Genomic DNA, 19395 nt, shown 5'->3' with positions numbered 1-19395 from the left:
CATCTACTACTAATACTCTAATAAACTACGACGAGTACAAAGAGTCCCTTCCTGGCGTGGGGAACGCAATCTCCAGTGCTGCAAGATGCAGGGTCGGTTTCGGTTTCGACAGGTGACACCTGATACGAAAGATTTTCCGTTTGCCTCTTCGGCTCTGCGAGGTACACGGCACGATACTACACGATATGAAGATGGTGCAAGAACGGTTTGTCACTTGTCGAAGTATTCTGTGCCGTGCAAACGGAATGTTTGACTTGTGGCGGGAAAATCAAGGTAGACTCTTGTCTTGAGGATGGGAGAGATGGTTGAAAAGAGTCAGATAGCCCATGGTGAGGCTCAGCGATGTCCGTCCATCAAAATTAGCATTGATCGAATCAATGGCACTTGCAGGGGTCTTCTTCTTCTACGACGTCAGGTCGCAGGGCCACTGACACTCGTTTACTTCACACTTTGTAAGCCCGAGCCTCGCTGGAATTGAGATTTGACGCAATGGACGAAGTAGTTTACTGTACGAAGTACCTGTTTGAAGATTGCACTAAATAATAATACGTTTCAAGTGAATAACTTCTTCGTTCGTCCATCAACCGCATGGCATGTACTTCGTACCTGTGTACGCTTTATGAAATGACTCCGAAGGAGTGGGTCAAAAGTTCAAAAATCCAATGGCCATCGAACGAGGAGAGTTTAGTTGTCGATTGAACATACCCATCCGACCACCCTCCAGACTGCAACTGGGCATTGATCAGGCGTCTCACATGGCAGCATTCACGCAGCTTCCTAGAAATGCCAGAGAGGAACACCAGCAAAGGCAGAAAGCAGCTCAAAGAATCAATTGGCACGGTTGCCAACATTAATTAGTATCCAGTGAACAACTTCGATTTGGAACTTGTATGAGGATCCATGGGGGGCGAAGCTGCCCTGGAGCTCCTTCCCCGAACCTCGAATCAGTTCAACACCATCCGTTTGTTCTTTCCCAGGAAATCCCTTTCCTGCTAAACAACGTTCGTTCCCATAATAAAGGACAATCAATTATAAGAAGGAGCAATCTTAAAGAAGAGCTCAAGAGCCGCATTATTAAGCCGGATCCGAATCTGTTCGGTCCATCTCAAACGCACATGCAGTCTTTATCAATTCGTCGCTCCCTCCCTTGCATTGACGTCGACGTATTTCGTAAGGCCTGGGAGTTGATCGTGTCCAAATGACGATTGCAAACCCTGAATTTCCTTTGTCAATGGCTCACGGATTCTCGCCAAGCCTCGTCCACGCCGACATCTCATTCGCCATTCGCTGCATTGCTGCATTGCGAAACGATGCAACCGCTGTGCCTCATTGGGCCTGGCAGAACCACGTTCGGTCATGACGCGTCGGAATCCGGTGGGAACGACATCCACATAAGCACAAGCTTCTTTTTGCACTAAAACCCAAAGCCTTCCACACCTAAAATAGGCGCTGTCATCTAGCACCCAGGCCTAACCAAGGGTCATCATTATCCCGAGGCGAACGAATAGCCTCGAACCACTCCCAGCCCATACACTGGTAAAACCCTCTAACTACGAGCTCCCTTGCGTGGACGTCGTGTTTCGGCCCGCACCGCAAGAAAAAGGAAAAGCGCCCAAAAATTCATCTGCGTCTGTGGCTGTTGCATCAGGGTAAACGTGCCTGACAAGCCTCTCTTGCGCCATAAGATCTTCGGGGCCCGACCTATGTTGCTGTGCTAGACACACCGTAAATCTTCGTATATGGCTGACGCGTAAAAAACGACTGGAAACGAGTTGACAATAATCTCACTTTCTTGCCCAATGCTAGCTATGGATGAGTCGAAGGTGGCAGTTGCTGTATGGCTTAGTTCTAGAAGGATATTACTCCGTTAGAGATCTCTAATCTCGTCTTCAACGAGTATTAATATCTGGGGATGCCTCGAATAGTTCGAGCCTGAGATCATGACTTGAATATATCCCAACATCACAATCCTTCTCTATCCTGGTATTCATCTGAAGTGAGATCCACCCTCGTCTTCGCCTCCTCGTGTGTTCTTCACCTCGTTGCTTCTAGTCTCCAAGGCCTTCCTCCCTTTTCACCATGGCCACTCCTTCTCCCACCATCGCAGATGCTGCCACTGGCACAGCAACCTCAACATCTTCTCCGTCCTGCATCACTGCTGTCCCCGGAAAATATGGCGCCGTCCCCATCGATGCCTGCAACAGTAACTACCTGGTTGTGCCCAACTTTGGCGCAAACCTGGCGTTCGCTGTGTTGGTAGGACTAACTACTTCTGTCCATATCCTCCAAGCTGCTGTGTATAAAAAGGTACTACTCCTGATCCCGAACGAAAGATAAAAGTCTTCTTTACGCCCTGGAAATGCGGCGACGTTGTAAAAAGACGTGGGATCAGCATTCGCTGACTTATACGTCTAGAAATACTGTTGGGTCCTCATCATGGGCAGTGCCTGGGAAACTGCCGCCTTCGCTCTCCGCACAGCCGGTACTCGTGACCAGCAGCAACTCGCCTACGTTGTCATGGGCACGCTGCTTCTCCTTCTTGCGCCATTGTGTAAGTGACCAGTCACCGAGTTGTCCCGAGGAGAAGATCTTACCAGACTAACACCATATCTAGGGATCAACGCCTTCCTCTACATGACCGTAGCCCGCCTCGTCCACTACATGCTCCCCAGTCAAAAGGTCCTCGGATTGAGAGCCGTCCTCCTAACCAAGGTCTTCGTCGGGCTCGACATCCTTTCTTTCCTCGTTCAGGGTACGGGCGGCTCTCTTCTTTCCAACCAAGATGAAGACAGCCAAGATATTCAACGTGCCGGCCAGAAGATCTACATGGTCGGTGTCGGCATCCAAGCTTTGTTCATCATCGCCTTTAGCGTCTTGACCGTTGCCTTTTACAAGAGACTCGATATAGAGGGTCGACAGGATCGCAACATTCCGCTTACGAAGAAACTTGTTTGGGTTCTGCTTGCCGATTTTGTCTTCATCATGGTAAGAGTCGATCCGCTTCATCCCCCAACCCCCCCTTTCTATGCGCTAGATTTTGCCTCTAACATCAGACCTGACAGATCCGAATCATCTTCCGCCTCGTCGAATTCATCCCCGGCGCCAACGATGATAACCCCATCCTTAAGAGCGAAAACTACGTCTTCTGCCTCGACGGCCTTCCCGTTCTCCTCGGCCTCATCCTCCTCAACGTGCTCCACCCGGGCCTCGTCCTCCGTGGCCCCGATAGCGAATTCCCCCGCCTGTCCCGCAAGGAGAAGAAGGCTCTCAAGCGCGAGAAGAAGGAGGCCAAGAAGCAGCTCAAGGCGGAGAAGAAGCAGCGCAAGATGGAGAGGAAGGAGGGCGGACACGGGTGGCAGCAGGTCGATCTTGATGATACGTCGGCGAGGGAGGGGGATGACTCGAATGTTGAGCTGGTGGAAAGGAACTATCCCAGCTATGATCATTCGTGGAGAGAAAGGGAGGCTAACTCTAGGGTCTAAACGGGACCGTGGGGGCGTTCGTCGATTGGTGTAAACTTTTGAAGTTTTCATTTGTCTTGATGATTGGGTCCATGGGGAAGTTATAGAGAAAGTTATGGATCAGGGTGGATCACCGCGGACTACATGAATGGGTATAGAGATGGATAATAGCGTCGTCTGAAATTTGGGCTTGCATTTAAGTTACATAGTTTGATATAGTTTGGGCTTAATTTCTTTTCTTTCTTTTCTTTCTTTCTTTCTTTCACCTGACCGCTTGTTACTTTCATCTTTTGAACCGCTCACATCGGCTCCCATTCATCACTCATCATAAAGCATCATCAAGCCAGAGCCGCGATGCTCTGCCGCGGCTCCTCCACTTCCTCTCCAAGCAGGCTAGCCGTCGAATGAGACATTCTCATGGCCACACCCAGTCTCAAATGAAGCATCTAAATACCCAAACTTCATCCGCTCCTTGGCCTGGTTTATATTTCCACGGATGGCCAGCGCTATGTTTCACAGCCGGCGTCTTTCCTTTCCAATTGAGATATATAAGCGAATCTCCTCCCAGATCATCCTCCACAACTGATACCGCGTCGGCGACGACTGAGCAACGAATACTCCTGATAACGTACAGTTGCATCCCGGCGGCAGAGAGAAACTAAAGGAGGACGGGCCGACATGGGTCTTCCATGGATGTGGTGGAGAAGGCTAACGACTCTTGGGCCCCGGTTCTTAGTACACCTCAGAAGCATTCCTTGTTGCTGGACTAGGCTCCCGATGGCCAACAATTGCAGAATAAAGAAAACACTAGCACGACCTTCACCAGCTGTTCCGGTTCAATATAATAGCCTCTTAGCGTTATCCTTCTTCATAAATTCCAACTTCTTGCTCTTGTGACATCGCAACTCGAACCCGTTCGTCTGCGACACAATTCTCGTCACCAATAAATGTCTTTAGTTTTCACGGGGCGGCGTACTAGCTATGGGGACTTGCTGACCACGGTCTTGAACCACTCGCAAATGTTAGAATGGCAGAAAATTGCAACATCTCTAACTACCAGGTCGATATTATATTTCTACCTTTTTTGTTTTCTTTCGTCTGGACATTGCCCGTCTGAGGGGACTTATGATGGCATTGGTGGACAAGAAGTGTCCTGCGCTCTAGCGACGATTGATGTTGCTGTGTGGTGTCAACCTCATCATTGTAATACTAGTTTAGTGTTGCTACAACGCTGCGCTGCTCCCTTAAGACAAAGGATCCTGTCTTGCCGTTTCCCTTCTCTGGCACGAGGCAGGATAAACCTGAGTTGTCAGGGCTCGAGACCTAGTCTGTGAATCAAAGTCGCTACCTCCCCTTCAGGGGAATGATTCCACCTGACAAAGGTCAGAGGTTTCTTGACGTTAGACAAACCGCAGCCAAGACATTCGTGATATGGTGGTCCATATGTCAAATCCTGGTGCAAATATAGACCGCGTTGCCCCCACTGCGAATCCATCCACGGCGGCTCATTGTTCAAGATGTCAGCAAAAGCCACGCGGCTACTATGATTCCGCACGCTGGTCCTCAAATTAGCATCTTCAATAACAAGTGCCGGAGCGAGTCCATCGTCATCCATGTAATTTCCATGGGAATGAAGTATGCGTAAGCTTCAACTTCTGCCCTGCCCCCATCCATCTATGTGGTTTATTATCTATTTGAAACCTGGAAAACGGCCCGCGGTGGCTGGGGATCTTTTGCGCCCCTCTGAGGAAGGAGGAAGAGAGCGGATCCGGTGGAACTCGGTATCTTCCCGTCAACAAAGGCCTTCCGGGCTAGAACATATCCGGCAGAATACCCACATGTGCGAACGCACTTGGAAACAAAACGGCGTAAACAAACCTGTGCCATGTGGCAAGATATGAAGTGGCGAACAGAACGGTTCTTGGAGAGTCTAATTACCTCGAAGTTGTCGGCTTGTCTTGACACTAAAGAGAGGCGCCTGCCCAATCATCTGGGACAAAACTCAGGGGAGGGTGTCATCCATGCCATGTTGGCGCAGCGCATCACAAACACCATCCAGTGTGCGTCGCAATGACTTTGAGATGATTGTTAAAAATAGAATCGATCCAACACACACTGTATAACACCGCCTAATTTATTAGGGGAACATAGTGCGGATATCTTCCCGTCCTGCTGCTCTTGGCGGCTGTGCGTTCAAGCGCTCGGCGCCTGGTTGGAACAGACTTGACGCTTCGCATTGGTCCTTGGGGGCGTAAGGGCTATTTAGCCTTCGGGGTTTATTGAGGGGCTGGGAGTCGAAATGGTCAGCGCCCAGAATGATGAGGACGAAAAAAACCCTTGCTCGAGAAAAGCGGAAAGAAAAGTAGTGCAGAATACCTGAATGTGGTGGCACTGGAGCGAAGAGTCGGGGTTCGGAACCATCATCTCATCGTCTTGTCGTCTCATCACACCATCGCCTCATTTTCTCGTGGCAGCTCTCAACATCATGAAAAGCTGCTGGCAATGCGCTGGCTCCAATACGAAGAATTTCCAGCTTCGCACAAATCAAGGTCGCCTGTCGATGAACCTAAGAGAAACGAAGAGAAACACTGGGCATCAGTCATACGGTTCGGTTAATCGCCAGATGCGAGACAATTTGTCTGTCCCACATTCAAAGATTGACGTCCGGTCCGTATATGTATTATAAGTAATCCTAGAGTACGAAATCCTAGAGTACGAAGTAGTCCGTAGAACCTATATAACATGCTGATATTTCTAAAATCGGTTGCCCCCCATCAGGCTCCCCTTCGTCGGGAAGTTGGGATCGTCAAACGGCGCGCATTTACTTCGTGCGAAGTGTTCTTCTCTGATGGGCCGCCGAGAGCATGGATATGTGTAAATCTTGTCCTTCGTCGACCAGGTGAAAAAAAACCTATAAAGAGTTGCACGGCAACGGACGACGATGGAGAACGATGGTCGGAGTCGTGGAGTCGAGAGCTCTTAAGCGTCTCACTAATGGATTCGGTGATGGCTGGAAGAGGCATAGCCTGTGCCCACAGCCCAGGAACTCCAAGATGAAGAGGGACAAGACAACCACCGGATCCTGCATTTGGCCCTGCCAGGCCCAGTCCTATTTTCAGCCACACACTCAATAAGGTTACTTCGACTGGTTCATCCTCTCGGCAACCGGGCTTACGCCCATCTCCACCCATGGTCCAAGACCAGGACCAGGTTCCAGAATTGTTTGCTCTTTTCTCCCTGGATCTTGGCTTTGCGCTGCCACCCTGGATAATGCGTCTGGAATGTCCATCAAATTCACAAAGCCATTCAGTGCGGATTAGTCTTAGCATTAAGACAGCGCACACGCAGCACTCCGTGATGCCAAATACTGATCAAATGCCGGTACGAAAAAAAAAAAAAAAAAAAAAAATCCACGCAGTACGGCAGAATGGACCGGGCCAATATCAAACTAAACATGGGCTGGTCAGCCATCCCGAGAGCCAGGCGACATCATGTTAATGATCAAGGAGCTCAGGGGGGGCAAAAATCAGCTCCTCCCCCCCCAGCCATCTGTTTCGACACGAGCATTCGTTCAATCGTTTGCCATTCTCCATTCCTCAGGAGCCAAGCAGACGACAGAAAATAAATGAACATTTTCATTCAGATCTCGTAAAAAAGAACTGCTGCACTTTGTGATACTTCGGAAGTAGCAAGGTCAGGATGACGCTCAAGGGTACTCAAGTCTGACCTCCTTGGATGTACACTCCGCCTCTCCGTGATACCAAGGTCCGCCTCAGTCGATCCCATCCGAATCCCACCTTCAGACCCCGGGTCTTCGGGTACACAGCAGGGCTTCCTTTCTTCCATTGTACTTGTAGGATTGTCATTGATGAGTACGTACTCCTGGCTAGGTCCATTGTCCTATCCTGCCGGGTTGAAGACGCTGTGGCTGCATTGGCTGATGCGACTCTGGGCCAATGCGAGATCGAAACACAGCCCGGGACCTGCAACATCCTTCAATGATCTCCTTCTTTTTCGATTTCCATTTCAATCTTAAACTGTCACTCTTCCTCCTTGTGTACATTTCTGCGAATCCTATCGCTACTTTCTAATCTCGATTCTTTTTTCTCGCATCTCCTATCGCGAGCGCTGGTTTCTTTATTTTCCTGTCGTCAGCGTTGCCTTTTCGATGTTATGCGCATTCGGTATTATTCTCTCAACTACTGAACTTTTCCATCCTCATCAACTTCAACTTCAATAGTACAACATCAAATGTTGGCTCCCGACTTCTTCCAGCGGCTCCCAAGCCCGACCGCCTCCCTCATCCTCGCCGCACTCCTCACACTCACAAACGCCCACGCCCTCCCCCGCCAAACGAAAACCGTCCAACACCGCACTCTAAACGTCGAGCTCTGGCCGCCCGCACCCACTGAAGCGCCGCTCCCCCTCGCCCGCGCCCAAATCGACGCCCTCCTCCTCCGCCGACAAGACTTCAACACCGTTTGCGGCTTCCTAGAAGGCAATGCCGACATCCCTGTAACCTGCGGCGCCGGCTCGCACTGCGTCGTCGACCGCGACCACAATGCTATCGGTTGCTGTCCTGACGGTGAACCGGCCTGTACCACCGGCGTCTTCACGGGCTGCGTAGATTTCAACAGTGGGCCTCAGACCGAGGTGAACCCCTACGTTTACACATGCGCCGGATCCGACGTGTGTTACCGGAATGTTTTTGCGGGCGGGTTTTCTCAGTACGGTTGTGGAACGGCGTCCAACCTAGCCGCGAGCGTGGCGACCGCTGTTTCGGGGCTCTCGTCAGATCTTAGGTTTTCGCAGGTGACGGACCAGTTTACGGCAGAGGTTACGACCGTTTCCGAGCCTATTACTATTAATCCTAGCACGGGGACTCGCTCCCTCACTGCATCTTCTTCCTCGACGACGGAATCCACCACAACGAGCAGTTCTACGACGACTTCGACGTCCAGCGAAACGGCTTCTTCGACAGCCGCGGCCGGCGAGGCAGGGGAAGCCCCCGAAGGCAACGGATCCAAGAACCAGACGGGCGCTATTATCGGAGGCACCATTAGCGGCGTGGCCGTTCTCGTCGCGCTCGTGGCTTTGGGATTCTATCTCTGGAAGCGGAAGCAGCGCAATACTCGTGAGGGTCCGCCTACCCTGGACACCAAGTACATAAGGTACGTGTTGCTTTTTTTTTTTTTTTTTTTTTTTTTTTTTTTTCTTTCTCGTTTTTCTTCTCCTCTTTCCCGCTCCCAACGCTTCACGCTTAGTACATTTCACGGGGCCACGCAAACTAATTGTGCCACTTCTAGCCCCATGTCAAACGGCGCCGGCTTCACCCCCGTCGCGCCGAGTCAAGAATACGCCGAAACAGGCTTCTACCCCATGCACGCCGCGGCGGCCGCTCCGAAACCCGCCCACGTACCGGCGGTCTACGGTGTAGGCAGCTCGACAGAACGACCGGACCAAGTGCCTCTGACGAGGGAATTCGACGACTTCCACCGCGGATTCAGCGAGGCGCTGGAGAACATCAGGGAAGAGGACGAGACAGCCATGACGGGTTCTCCTGGAGGACAGGCCGGAGCTGCGGGACAGGGCGCGGGTCGTGGGCAGGGGCAAGGGTATAGTAGCGTGAGTACGGAGACGGAGACGCCGTTGTGGCAGCAGAATCGGCGGCAGAGTAGGAATATGATGTGGATGTAATCACGGCCGCTGAAGAGGAGGCGAATCAGTGGATGGAGAAAGAAATGAAGAAGTGGATAATCAATGTATTATGCATTTTGGTTGTGCTTCCTCTTGATTTCGGACGAAGCTTGTATAAACTGGAAAGGATCAATGGTTATTGCATTAGGAACCGAAAGCATCTCTTGACAACGGGCGTTTAGGTAAAGAGGGAAAAGGGACAGAAAACGACTGCAGGCGAAGGGAAGGGCATCAATGATGAAGCTTTTCTGAAACGCAATTTGATCAGTTGCGACGTTTCCATGTTGATAAGTTTCTTTTTTTGCGATCGATCATGTATATATGAATGCGCATCTAGTTTCGAGCAATCGAGGTCCGTCCTCGGCTGCGCAAAGCAAGTGTGCTCTCCGTACGTCCGTACGTCCGCGAAAGTTAAATCAAGCAAAGGACACCATCGTCTCCTCGCTGTGCCGCAGGCATCCCCGCCTTTTCAATACAATTGATCGAAACAGCAAAAAAAGAATGGCGGGGACCGGTGAACTCTACAAAACACTGTGGAGTTCTCCCTGGTCCGTCCTGCATCGTCAAAAGGCCCCGCCAATCTTGGAAAGTAATCCATCATGTATATATATATATATACGTACCAGGCCAAGGCGAAGAAACGCCACTTCACCTGGAAGGGGTGTGAAGGAGACAAGAGCCTTGGAGAGAAGGTCCCAACTAATAGACTCCCTACTATAACCTTCGAAGCCTAGCGGCGCCTCGTGACACAAATACGCCTCCCACCGATAGACCGGATCGAGAAAAGAAGGTCCAATCGTGGCATGGGCGAATCCTAAGGGGGGAATGCGATGCGGCTGCGTGACCCGGGGCGTGTGCGCAGTCAGCACAGGGTCATGACGGAATGGAGAGGAAAGACTGGGGAAGCGTCGGCTGAGATGATGGCTAGCGTCGCAAGATTCATTCGGGTGCCCGGGGTCCACAGAATCGGTTACATCATGGCAATGGGGTAATGGGAGAGTGGGAGAGACCAGCGGCGAGAGCCCGTTCATCGCTGTTGAATTGAGGATCAGAAGATCGAGATATTATCACGACCGGAGCTTGACTTGGGCATCCCGAAGCAGGAAATTTGGCATGAATCCAGAAAAGAAAAAAAAAACCAGACGGGCTATACTATTTTGTACTAAATACGTTTTGAGAAAAGAGGTCTTTCTTTTAAAATAAGAATTGAGGGCCGGTTATCAAGTACTTCCCCCCAAGAGCCCCAGACCGTCTCTCTTTTTCTCGGGTCCGGTCGGTGCCAAAAACGGCGCCTATCGTCGGCTTATTTGGGTCCAGCTTCCGCGACAAGCCCGCCGCGATCCGCCGCTCCGAGCCGTCAATCACTGCTGCTGATTGCGATGACGCCCGTATTTGACTGGTACCACTAACACGACAAAGACCAACCGCCGCAGCACTTCAGCCATTGAATGGTACACGCCGCGGTCCACGGACATCCCCCGAATCACAATAGGCATGCATAGATCAATTGATCCTATCTTTTTATTCCGTATACAGATGCCCCGAATCGCGGGGAAACTCTCCCTTGTTCGACACAGGGCGCACACATGTGATATTGCAATTTAAGGGCGTAGGCATGTGGGGACCCGGACTCCCTTAAGGTTCCTTCGCGAGTTAGGTCACGCTGGCCGGCCCGTGGGAGACCACCACTTGGAGGAGAGTTTCCGGAGCCGGTTCTCCAAGTTTTCTGCTTTAGGGCCACCAAGACGGGTGGCTAGCGTGCTATTTTGTAGACTTCATACAGTGGATGTGCTTTGCTACCTGGAGTAGATCCAACAGTACCAGAGATTCTAGACCCCGTGGAATCTTATCCTGGTTCTTGTTACGATATAACAACTCCACGTGTCCCCAGAGCCTCCGAGACTTACAAGCTCCTTCTAATCACTTTCGTCAACCAAGTATCTTTAAACTTCAATCTTCTTATCACACAATCGCCCACCCCTTATCTTGGGTTGAACAGGATAGATTTCTTCACAACCTAGATCAGCACAAAAAGATAGGCTCATGACCACCGCGATGGGAGCACCTCAGGAAATCGACCTCCCCCCGAGCTCCTCGCCATCCCTCATCCTCACTGAACCGACCCCGGCCGAACGTATTCAGATATGGACTCTCACCCAAAAGTCGTGGGGAAGAGTCCTTGGCGTTGAAGATTACGTCCATCGAGAGGAGTATCTCTTGACCGTTCCCGTTGCAAGAGGCGGCGGGGTCACTCAGTGGATTCTCACCATCAGATCTCTCCCACCTGGCCAGAGGCCAATCCTTTCCTCGTGCGATTCCATTAGGAAGACTGCGCTCGTCGGTTCCTCCCCGAGAGGCTCCAACATAGAGGAAGTGATTGCCCATAGCATTGGCTCCGTCTTCACGGACCCCATCTATAGAGGACGTGGATATGCGTCCAAGATGCTGGCCCTCCTCGGAGAGGAACTGAAGAAACACCAAGGCTCTCCAATGAAACCTGTCACCAACGGCACCAAATCCGAAACCTTGGTGCCTACCACCTCCGTACCTTCTCCGAGGACCACCAGCCTCACTCCCGTTGCCTTTTCCCTCCTCTTTTCGGACATTGGCAAGACCTTCTACGCAACCCGCGGCTGGGCCGCCCATCCAAGCACCCACCTCTCATTCCCTCCTCTTCTCCCCTCCACACAGCCCACAGAGCCTTTAACAAACGGCACGGCCTCCTCATACCCCTCTGCGAAGCCAATAGGCTACCACCAACTGGCCGAGCTCTGCACCCTAGACGAATCCCTCCTCCGGACTAGGATGGCCCGCATGCTTTCTTCTCCTTCTTCATCCTCCTCCTCCGCCGCCACCCCCGGTACACCCCACACCTTCGTCGCCCTCGCACCTAACTTGGATGCCATTCTCTGGCACATGATGCGTGAGGATTTCATCACTCACCGCATCTTCGACCGCACGCCTACCGTCAAGGGCGGCGTCTTTGGTTCCAAGGGACAGCGTATCTGGGCCGTCTGGACTCGGGCTTATTCGAGTACTCCGAGTTTACCACCTTCTACTCTCGAGGAACTCAAGGATGGGAATACCTTCCATGTTTTGAGGCTTGTAGTTGAGGATGAAAACTGCTCGGATGAATATCTCACCCAGGGGATCAAGGCCATTCTTGATCTTGCAAGGAAGGAGGCGTTCGAATGGGGAACTAGTCACGTTGAGCTATGGAATCCCGGCCCAAGGTTCCAGAGCGCCATCGACAAGACGGGATTGGACTACAAAGTTGTAGACAGGGAGATGGATAGCATTCCCTGCCTCAGGTGGTACGGAGACGGTCCGGCAGACGGAGTTTTCTGGGTTGCGAATGAGAAATACGCTTGGTACTAGTCGATTGGCGTTTTTTGGGATATGTTTGGGAGGAAGAAAGAAGGAAAGAACCATCCGACCTCGCTCCTTCCACGGATCAACGAAGAGAACTGTAATAGTTTTATATACGAGTTCATGGCAAGAACTCCCAACCGAGCAGCTCAAGCAGCAAGACTGCGACCAAATGGCCAAGTGGTCAATTGGAGCGCTCAGAAGGTTAGAAAATCGCAATTTTCGTAGCCCGTGGGAAGCAACCAGGATCGAATCCTAGGAGCAACCCGCGGGCGAGCTTTTTGTCTTTTTTTTTTTTTTTTTTTTTTTTTTTTTTTTTTTCTTTCTTTCTTCTCTTTTGAACTTCCTTCTCTTTCTTTCTCTTTTATTCTTCTTCTTTTTCGAGCTATTAAATTCCCGGAATCAATATATCTAACCATTCTCGGGGAACGGTTTGAGACGCTGATCAATCTTGTGATACTGGCTTTTGCCCTCCGTAAACGAAGCCTGCGATTAGCTCGAGTGATGTCATCTTGAGCACTCCCCCCACGATTTGATTTCACAGAAGCAGTGCTGAGCCTCCGTCGCGAGCTTAGGATAATGTAGACAGACTGACCAAGCCGAGATACAATAGTATTGCATGTCATGGCAACCATAACTCTTATTCTTATATGTCTTGGACCTATACATGATTTTTTGATTCAAGCTCCCTAACAGCCTTTTGCGGCATGACCTCTTTTAAAGTAAAGTAGCTCCTAATCATTAAACTCCTCCAGGTACCCAATCCCCCATCTAATGATCATGATCGTCCCTATCCTCCTTTACCTCCGGATCCAACGTAATAAGGGTATCAATCCTCATAATGCTAATACAAGCCTCCACCGCGCTCTTTAGCTGCTTGATCTTGCTCACGCTGGGCTCGAGGACGCCAGCCTTGACCTCATCCACCACCCTGCCCTTGGTGAGGTCAAGTCCGTAGTTCTTATAGGCCTTCCTGCGCGCTAGAGACTTCTCGTCCTCGTTGGCATCGCCCTCCTGAATCCTCTGGGCCCGCGCGTGCCTGTTCCTCAGCTGAGCGACGAGGTCCGAGGCGTCCTTGGCGGCGTTGACGGCTAGGGTCTTGGGGATGACAAGGAGGGACTGGGCGAACTCGGCGATGGCGAGCTGTTCTCGGGAGCCTACCGTGCTAGCGAACTCTTCGAGGTAGATGTGGAGCTCCGTCTCAACTGCGCCACCGCCGGGAACAATGGTACCGCTCTCGAGCGTCCTCTTGACGGCGCAGAGAGAGTCGTGTACCGACCTCTCCATCTCGTCGAGAGAGTAGTCGTTGGGACCTCGGAGGATGATAGAGGCGGAGGAGTGGGCCTTGGTTCCCTTGACTAGGATGCACTCGTCGTCCGAGATCCTCTCCTGCACAACCTCCTCAGCGTAGCCAAGATAGGAAGGCTCAAACCTCTCATCGCCGTTCAGGTCGGAGAGGGTGCTTAGCAGGGTGGCGCCGGTTGCCCTCGCGATTCTTCGAAGATCCTCCTTCTTGCATCGTCGCACCGCCATCGCACCGCGTTCCACAAACAGCTTCAGGACAAGGTCATCAATACCCTTGGTTGTGAGAATGACGTTGGCGCCGGCCTTGAGGATAAGCTCCACTCGCTCAAGAATCATACCCGATTCCCGGGCACGAATCTGTTCTAGTTGTTGAGGGTCATCGACGGTGATGTTGACTCCGAGCTTCATCCTCTCCTTCTGAAGGTTCATGTCGAGAACGGCAATCTTGGCATCAGTTATTCTTGTGGTCATTGCCTGGGAGGCAACGGTGCAGTTGAGAGCATATCCCTTGACGAGGATAGACTCAAGAGAGCCCTTGCCGTGGGCCTTGAGGATGTTGACGGCCTTGACGGGGTACTTGGTCTCGTTTCGGTTGTTCGTTGACTTGACGGCCTGGATAGCGTCGACAACCATATTCGCGAAGAAATCCGAATCGGCACCGATGATCTTGCTGGACATTGATGTTTTGGCGATGTTGAGGAGGGACTCGCGGCCGAGGTGCTCGACCTTGATGGCGACGTTCTCGTTCATGTATTTGACAGCCTCTCGGAGAGCAAGTCGGTAACCCGTAATGATAGTCGTGGGGTGTATGCGGTTCTTCATCAGATCGTTTCCACGGCGGAGGAGCTCAGCGGCAATCAGGACGACGGATGTCGTTCCGTCACCGACTTCTTTATCTTGTTGTTGGGCGAGGTCGACCAGGATCTTGCCGGCGGGATGTTCTACATCTAATAAACTAAGAATAGTAGCGCCATCGTTTGTGACAGTCACATCCTTTTAATGATCAGTTAGCCGTCGGTGAGGGTTCGGTGGTGAGCTTGTGCTTGTGCTTGTGTTTGTGTCCGTGGGGGGCCTGATGTGCTTTGGAGGGGTAGGTCAGGAACTTACGCCGATGTCGTCCACCATCATCTTGTCGAGACCGCTGGGGCCGAAGGAACTCTTGATGACATTCGCGATGGCTTGTGTAGCGAGAACTGGATAGATGGGGTTTGCGATGAGCTTCTGTTCTTGAAATAAGGGGGATTCTGAGGGGGGGGTTCAAACTTGGACGTGGGACATGACAAACCATTCTGATCTCGAATGTCGGCGCCAGAGATCTTCTGGCCGCCGAGGAAAAGAGTTCCGTTTCGAGGCTGTTCGAAGATAGCCGCCATGTTCGCGATCGATTATGTGTATGCAACCAGGTCTTTGGGGGGTGTCGTAAAGTCGGTGATGCTTTGCTGGTTGCCTGGGTGGGTGATGTTCGAGAGCTTTCTACTATTTTTGGCGGTGCGGCGAACTTTTCCCCAATAAAATCAATGACTTTTTGCCCCTTCTCACAGTGTTAAAGTGGTCATCAGTGTTTGCCAGCCTGCAGCAAAGCATCAGCCACAGATCTACAGGTCCTTGCCACATGCACTACCCCGCCCTGGATGTGGCTGACATCGCTAGGTTTGGGCTGGATTGGTCTGGCCTAGCGCGGGGCGCAGGCGGGACACTGGAAATATGGAATTTACCCCTCCACCACAGCACTACAATCCCAGAGGTCAATTCGTTTGGCGCTTGACTCATTTGACTCCCTGAGACAAAAGTGACTCTTTCCGCTTGTCTCAAATAGGGTTTTTTCAATATTATACTTGGGGGCTAATTGATAAATTCCGCCTAACTTTTTTCCCTCGCCCCTGGATTTTTCGACGGATGCCATCCCTCGTAGTTTCCCTTTTTATTCGCAAACTAGAATCGCGTTGTCAGTGGTCACTAGACTATCGTCGATACCCCGGTCGCCTCTTTCCCCTCTGAACATTTTCTGCCCTTATCGTCAACTGTAACCCCACCTTGAAACCCAACCTTTAACACAACACGAGTCTCAATCCACCCACGCCCTCCCTACCGACACCATGGCCGACGCCGCTGAATCCAAAGGCCCTTCCAAGAGCGCGCTGAAGAAGGCAGAGAAGCAGGCCAAGATGGCTGCTGATAAAGCCGCCAAGGTCGCGAAGCAGGCTGCGCTCCCCGTGCAAACCAAGAAGGCCGATAACATTATCGGTATCACGGTCTCCAAGAGCGATGACTTTCCCCAATGGTACCAGGAGGTCGTCCTAAAGGCCCAAATGATCGATTACTACAACGAGATCTCCGGCTTTTACATCCTACGTCCCTCGGCGATGTACGTCTGGGGTGTTATCCGAAACTGGTTCCAGGACCGCATCGAGGCCATGGGTGTCGAGGAGACGAGTTTCCCCATGTTCTTGTCGCAGACGTCTTTCGAGAAGGAAAAGGATCACGTTGATGGTTTTGCTCCTGAGCTTGCCTGGGTCACGAAAGCGTACGTTTAAAATCCCACCTGGCACACCTAACATATTCTTTTTGCCTATTTTCTTTTTGTTTTGGGGACGAAAACGCTAATAGCCTCATGTGTCCTAGTGGCGACAAGGATCTCGAGGTCCCCGTTGCTGTTCGTCCTACCTCCGAGGCCGTCATGTACCCTTACTACTCGAAGTGGATCAGGACGCATAGGGATCTCCCCTTCCGTCTGAACCAGTGGAACAACGTCGTCCGATGGGAGGCGAAGCAGACTACCCCCTTCCTCCGTGCGCGAGAGTTCCTTTGGCAGGAGGGCCACACCGCGCATCTCACCGAGGAACTCGCTGGCAAGGAAGTCCTCGAGATTCTCGAGCTCTACGCCCGCGTCTACGAAGAGCTTCTCGCAGTTCCCGTTGTTCGCGGCCGAAAGACTGAGAACGAAAAGTTTGCGGGTGGTTACTACACCACGACGGTGGAGGGATACATTCCTTCCAATGGACGAGGTATCCAGGGTGCCACTTCTCACTGCCTGGGCCAGAACTTCAGCAAGATGTTCGATATCAAGGTCGAGGACCCTGACGAGAAGGGCAAGCATATAAACGTGTGGCAGAATTCGTGGGGTTTGTCCACCCGAGTCATCGGTGTCATGATCATGATTCACGGTGACGACAAGGGTCTTGTACTTCCCCCTCGCATCGCCAAGATTCAGACTGTCTTGATCCCCCTCGGTATCACGAAGAATACTACTGCTGAGGAGAAGGCGAACCTCGAGAAGAGGCTAGAGGAGATCAGGCAGACACTGCTCAAGGCCGGCGTCCGCGTCGAGGCGGACTTGAGGGAAGGATACACCCCTCCCTGGAAGTTCAACGACTGGGAGCTCAAGGGTGTCCCTCTCCGTATCGAGTTCGGCCCCAAGGACTCGGCCAAGAACGTCGTCAGCTGGGCGAGGCGCGACACTGGTGAGAAGGGTACTTTCGCCATCGACGAGGTCGCCACTAAGGTTCCCGAGCTTCTCGAGACGATCCAGAAGGACCTCTACAACAAGGCCGAGAAGGCCTACCGCGAGCATCGCCTCAAGATCACCAACTGGGACGAGGTCGTCCCCGCCCTCGATGCCAAGAACGTCGTCATCATCCCCTTCTGTCTCGACGGCCAGTGCGAGGACAGAATAAAGGAGCTCACGGCCGGCAAGCCCGAGGAGGGCACCGACGCGAACGGCGCTCCCAAGGCCCCCACTATGGGCATGAAGAGTCTTTGCATTCCCTTCGAGCAGCCCGAGGGCCTTGTCCCCGGCGAGACGAAGTGCCTCAATCCCGAGTGCAACCGGAAAGCGGAGAAGTGGTGTATGTTTGGACGCAGCTACTAATCTCAGGTTGGTAGCAGCGAGAAGGCGTTACGGAGGGAAAGCAGGCGGGGAAAAGGGGGGATTTATCGGGCAAGTGGGGGTGTGACCATGCACGTTAACGACGTTGACGCTTTGTTCATTAGCCGACTTGTTCATTTCAATACCACGACTTGTGTTTACATAGCTTGATATCCTTGCCTTGTTCCTTGTTTTTATAAACATGAGTTTCAGCCCTTCCACCATTCTCCGGCAGGTTTCGGGCCTCTTGACAACAGTAAAGTCCAAAATCTCTAGCATCTATCGCCCAAACAGCCCACCTTCTAGGTTGCACGATGCTCTGCTCCCTATCCCTGTTAGCCCGGCGATATTGGTTTAATTGCAATCCATGCCCCAATGGCGATATAGTGGGCAGTTTAAAGAGACCACCAGCCGGACCTGGAAAAGTGTTCCAAACATACGACGAATCGCACGACTACCCACTCTACGTGTATGGGTTAAAACTGCGGACGGAAGGAATTAGGGTCAAGATCTCGTGCCGCCGACTCCATCTTAGCACCAATATTCAAACTTTTCCGGGCGGGGCTCTCTTTTAGAGTGTAAGGAGTAAGTCGTCTCGCGTATTGTTTTATAGACTCGGTATCTTCACCTCCTGCATGTCCGTTCCCGTCCTAGGTGTCCCTTTACGCCGTCCGCGTGATATACTCGTAGCAAAGACTCGTGTATTTCTCTCGATCCCATCCTCCGCCATGGCCATTCCCAGGAAACCCCGAGTCGCGGAGATATTGTTGAAAAACTCTGTGTTCCATCGAAGGAGACAGTTCCGGGTGCATCTCCCTGATCTCGCCATCCACGCAAGGGAGCCAGTTTATCTCGTTGATCTTCTTCTTGCAGAACTCGCCGAAGAAGTACTTAAGGTAATAAGTTGGCTCATGGACCAGCTCAAAGTCCTCATCCAGGGCGTGTCTCGGTGAATCTTCGTCGAGGACCCTGCCCATGTCGTAGTCCCGATTCTGCTGGTCTCCTTTGTTGCTATACCAGATGATGGTGCCATGGGTGACGTTGAGAAAGACGCTGTAGGCGTGACGTCGCCCGTGTGCCAGACAGACGCAATCGGGAGGTGTGGATTCGCCCGGTTCCACAATCCATTTACCACCATTGTCCTGGATAGCGTTTTGAACGGGCTCGGAAGTGTAGTCCACGCAGTTTGTTTCTGGGAGAATGCTTGGTTCATTACCGTTTTTATCACTGACATATGGCAGGTGTTTTAGGAGGTCGACGACCTCATCGGCCCTGTTCAAGGATCCCATGGGCTCTGCGGTGATGGAAGGCCAACCGCCCCTGGGAGGGTAGATAATAGATTCGGGTGAAAGATTAATACGGCTGAGATATTGGTAATAGTCCGTCAGGACAGCTACGATTTCGCCGCGCGTGTGAAACATGATGGGCGGATTTGCTGGCCAAATATGTCGAATCTGTGGATGCTGCTCACGTAGCCCATCTATCCAGAAAGGTGGTGTGGTGCCTTGATGGATTGGAGTAAGCTTGGATGAGAGCATATTCATCCGTGCCACTCTCCCTCGTGCCACTCTCCCTCGTGACAGCAAGTTAGGCTTTCAGAATTCGTAAGTTACAGTCCTGTAACCCAAGGATCGCACAAACGGCATACCCAAAGGATCTTGTCCCGGAGCGTTAGTTGAGTGTTCATAATCACCATGT

At 51.8% G+C, this 19395-nt stretch overlaps 4 protein-coding genes and 2 pseudogenes across 4 annotated transcripts; 4 read left to right on the top strand and 2 right to left on the bottom strand.

Annotated features, from left to right (window-relative positions):
* Positions 1–2079: 2079 nt before the first annotated feature.
* Positions 2080–3482, top strand: SAPIO_CDS7536 (uncharacterized protein; the record flags this gene model as incomplete). The annotated part of the gene is made up of 4 exons (XM_016789380.1): positions 2080–2256; positions 2416–2551; positions 2615–2985; positions 3063–3482. 4 exons carry the CDS (start codon positions 2080–2082, stop codon positions 3480–3482), a joined length of 1104 nt encoding a protein of 367 aa, XP_016641207.1.
* A 4230-nt stretch (positions 3483–7712) lies between these two features.
* SAPIO_CDS7535 (uncharacterized protein) lies at positions 7713–9158 on the top strand (the record flags this gene model as incomplete). The annotated part of the gene is made up of 2 exons (XM_016789379.1): positions 7713–8632; positions 8768–9158. 2 exons carry the CDS (start codon positions 7713–7715, stop codon positions 9156–9158), a joined length of 1311 nt encoding a protein of 436 aa, XP_016641206.1.
* Positions 9159–11201: 2043 nt separating this feature from the next.
* SAPIO_CDS7534 lies at positions 11202–12536 on the top strand (annotated as a pseudogene; the record flags this gene model as incomplete).
* Positions 12537–13298: 762 nt separating this feature from the next.
* On the bottom strand, positions 13299–15205 carry SAPIO_CDS7533 (T-complex protein 1 subunit alpha; the record flags this gene model as incomplete). Its single annotated transcript, XM_016789378.1, has 3 exons — positions 13299–14825; positions 14940–15025; positions 15118–15205. 3 exons carry the CDS (start codon positions 15203–15205, stop codon positions 13299–13301), a joined length of 1701 nt encoding a protein of 566 aa, XP_016641205.1.
* A 723-nt stretch (positions 15206–15928) lies between these two features.
* On the top strand, positions 15929–17700 carry SAPIO_CDS7532 (Proline--tRNA ligase; the record flags this gene model as incomplete). The annotated part of the gene is made up of 2 exons (XM_016789377.1): positions 15929–16356; positions 16455–17700. 2 exons carry the CDS (start codon positions 15929–15931, stop codon positions 17698–17700), a joined length of 1674 nt encoding a protein of 557 aa, XP_016641204.1.
* Positions 17701–18359: 659 nt separating this feature from the next.
* On the bottom strand, positions 18360–19118 carry SAPIO_CDS7531 (annotated as a pseudogene; the record flags this gene model as incomplete).
* Between the last annotated feature and the right edge of the window lie 277 nt (positions 19119–19395).

This window comes from Scedosporium apiospermum, assembly GCF_000732125.1.
Source record: "Scedosporium apiospermum strain IHEM 14462 chromosome Unknown SEQ_SAPIO_0110, whole genome shotgun sequence".
NCBI classification, from domain to species: domain Eukaryota; kingdom Fungi; phylum Ascomycota; class Sordariomycetes; order Microascales; family Microascaceae; genus Scedosporium; species Scedosporium apiospermum.
Note: the sequence above shows the minus strand (reverse complement) of the source record. Positions and strands in the feature narration are given on the sequence as shown.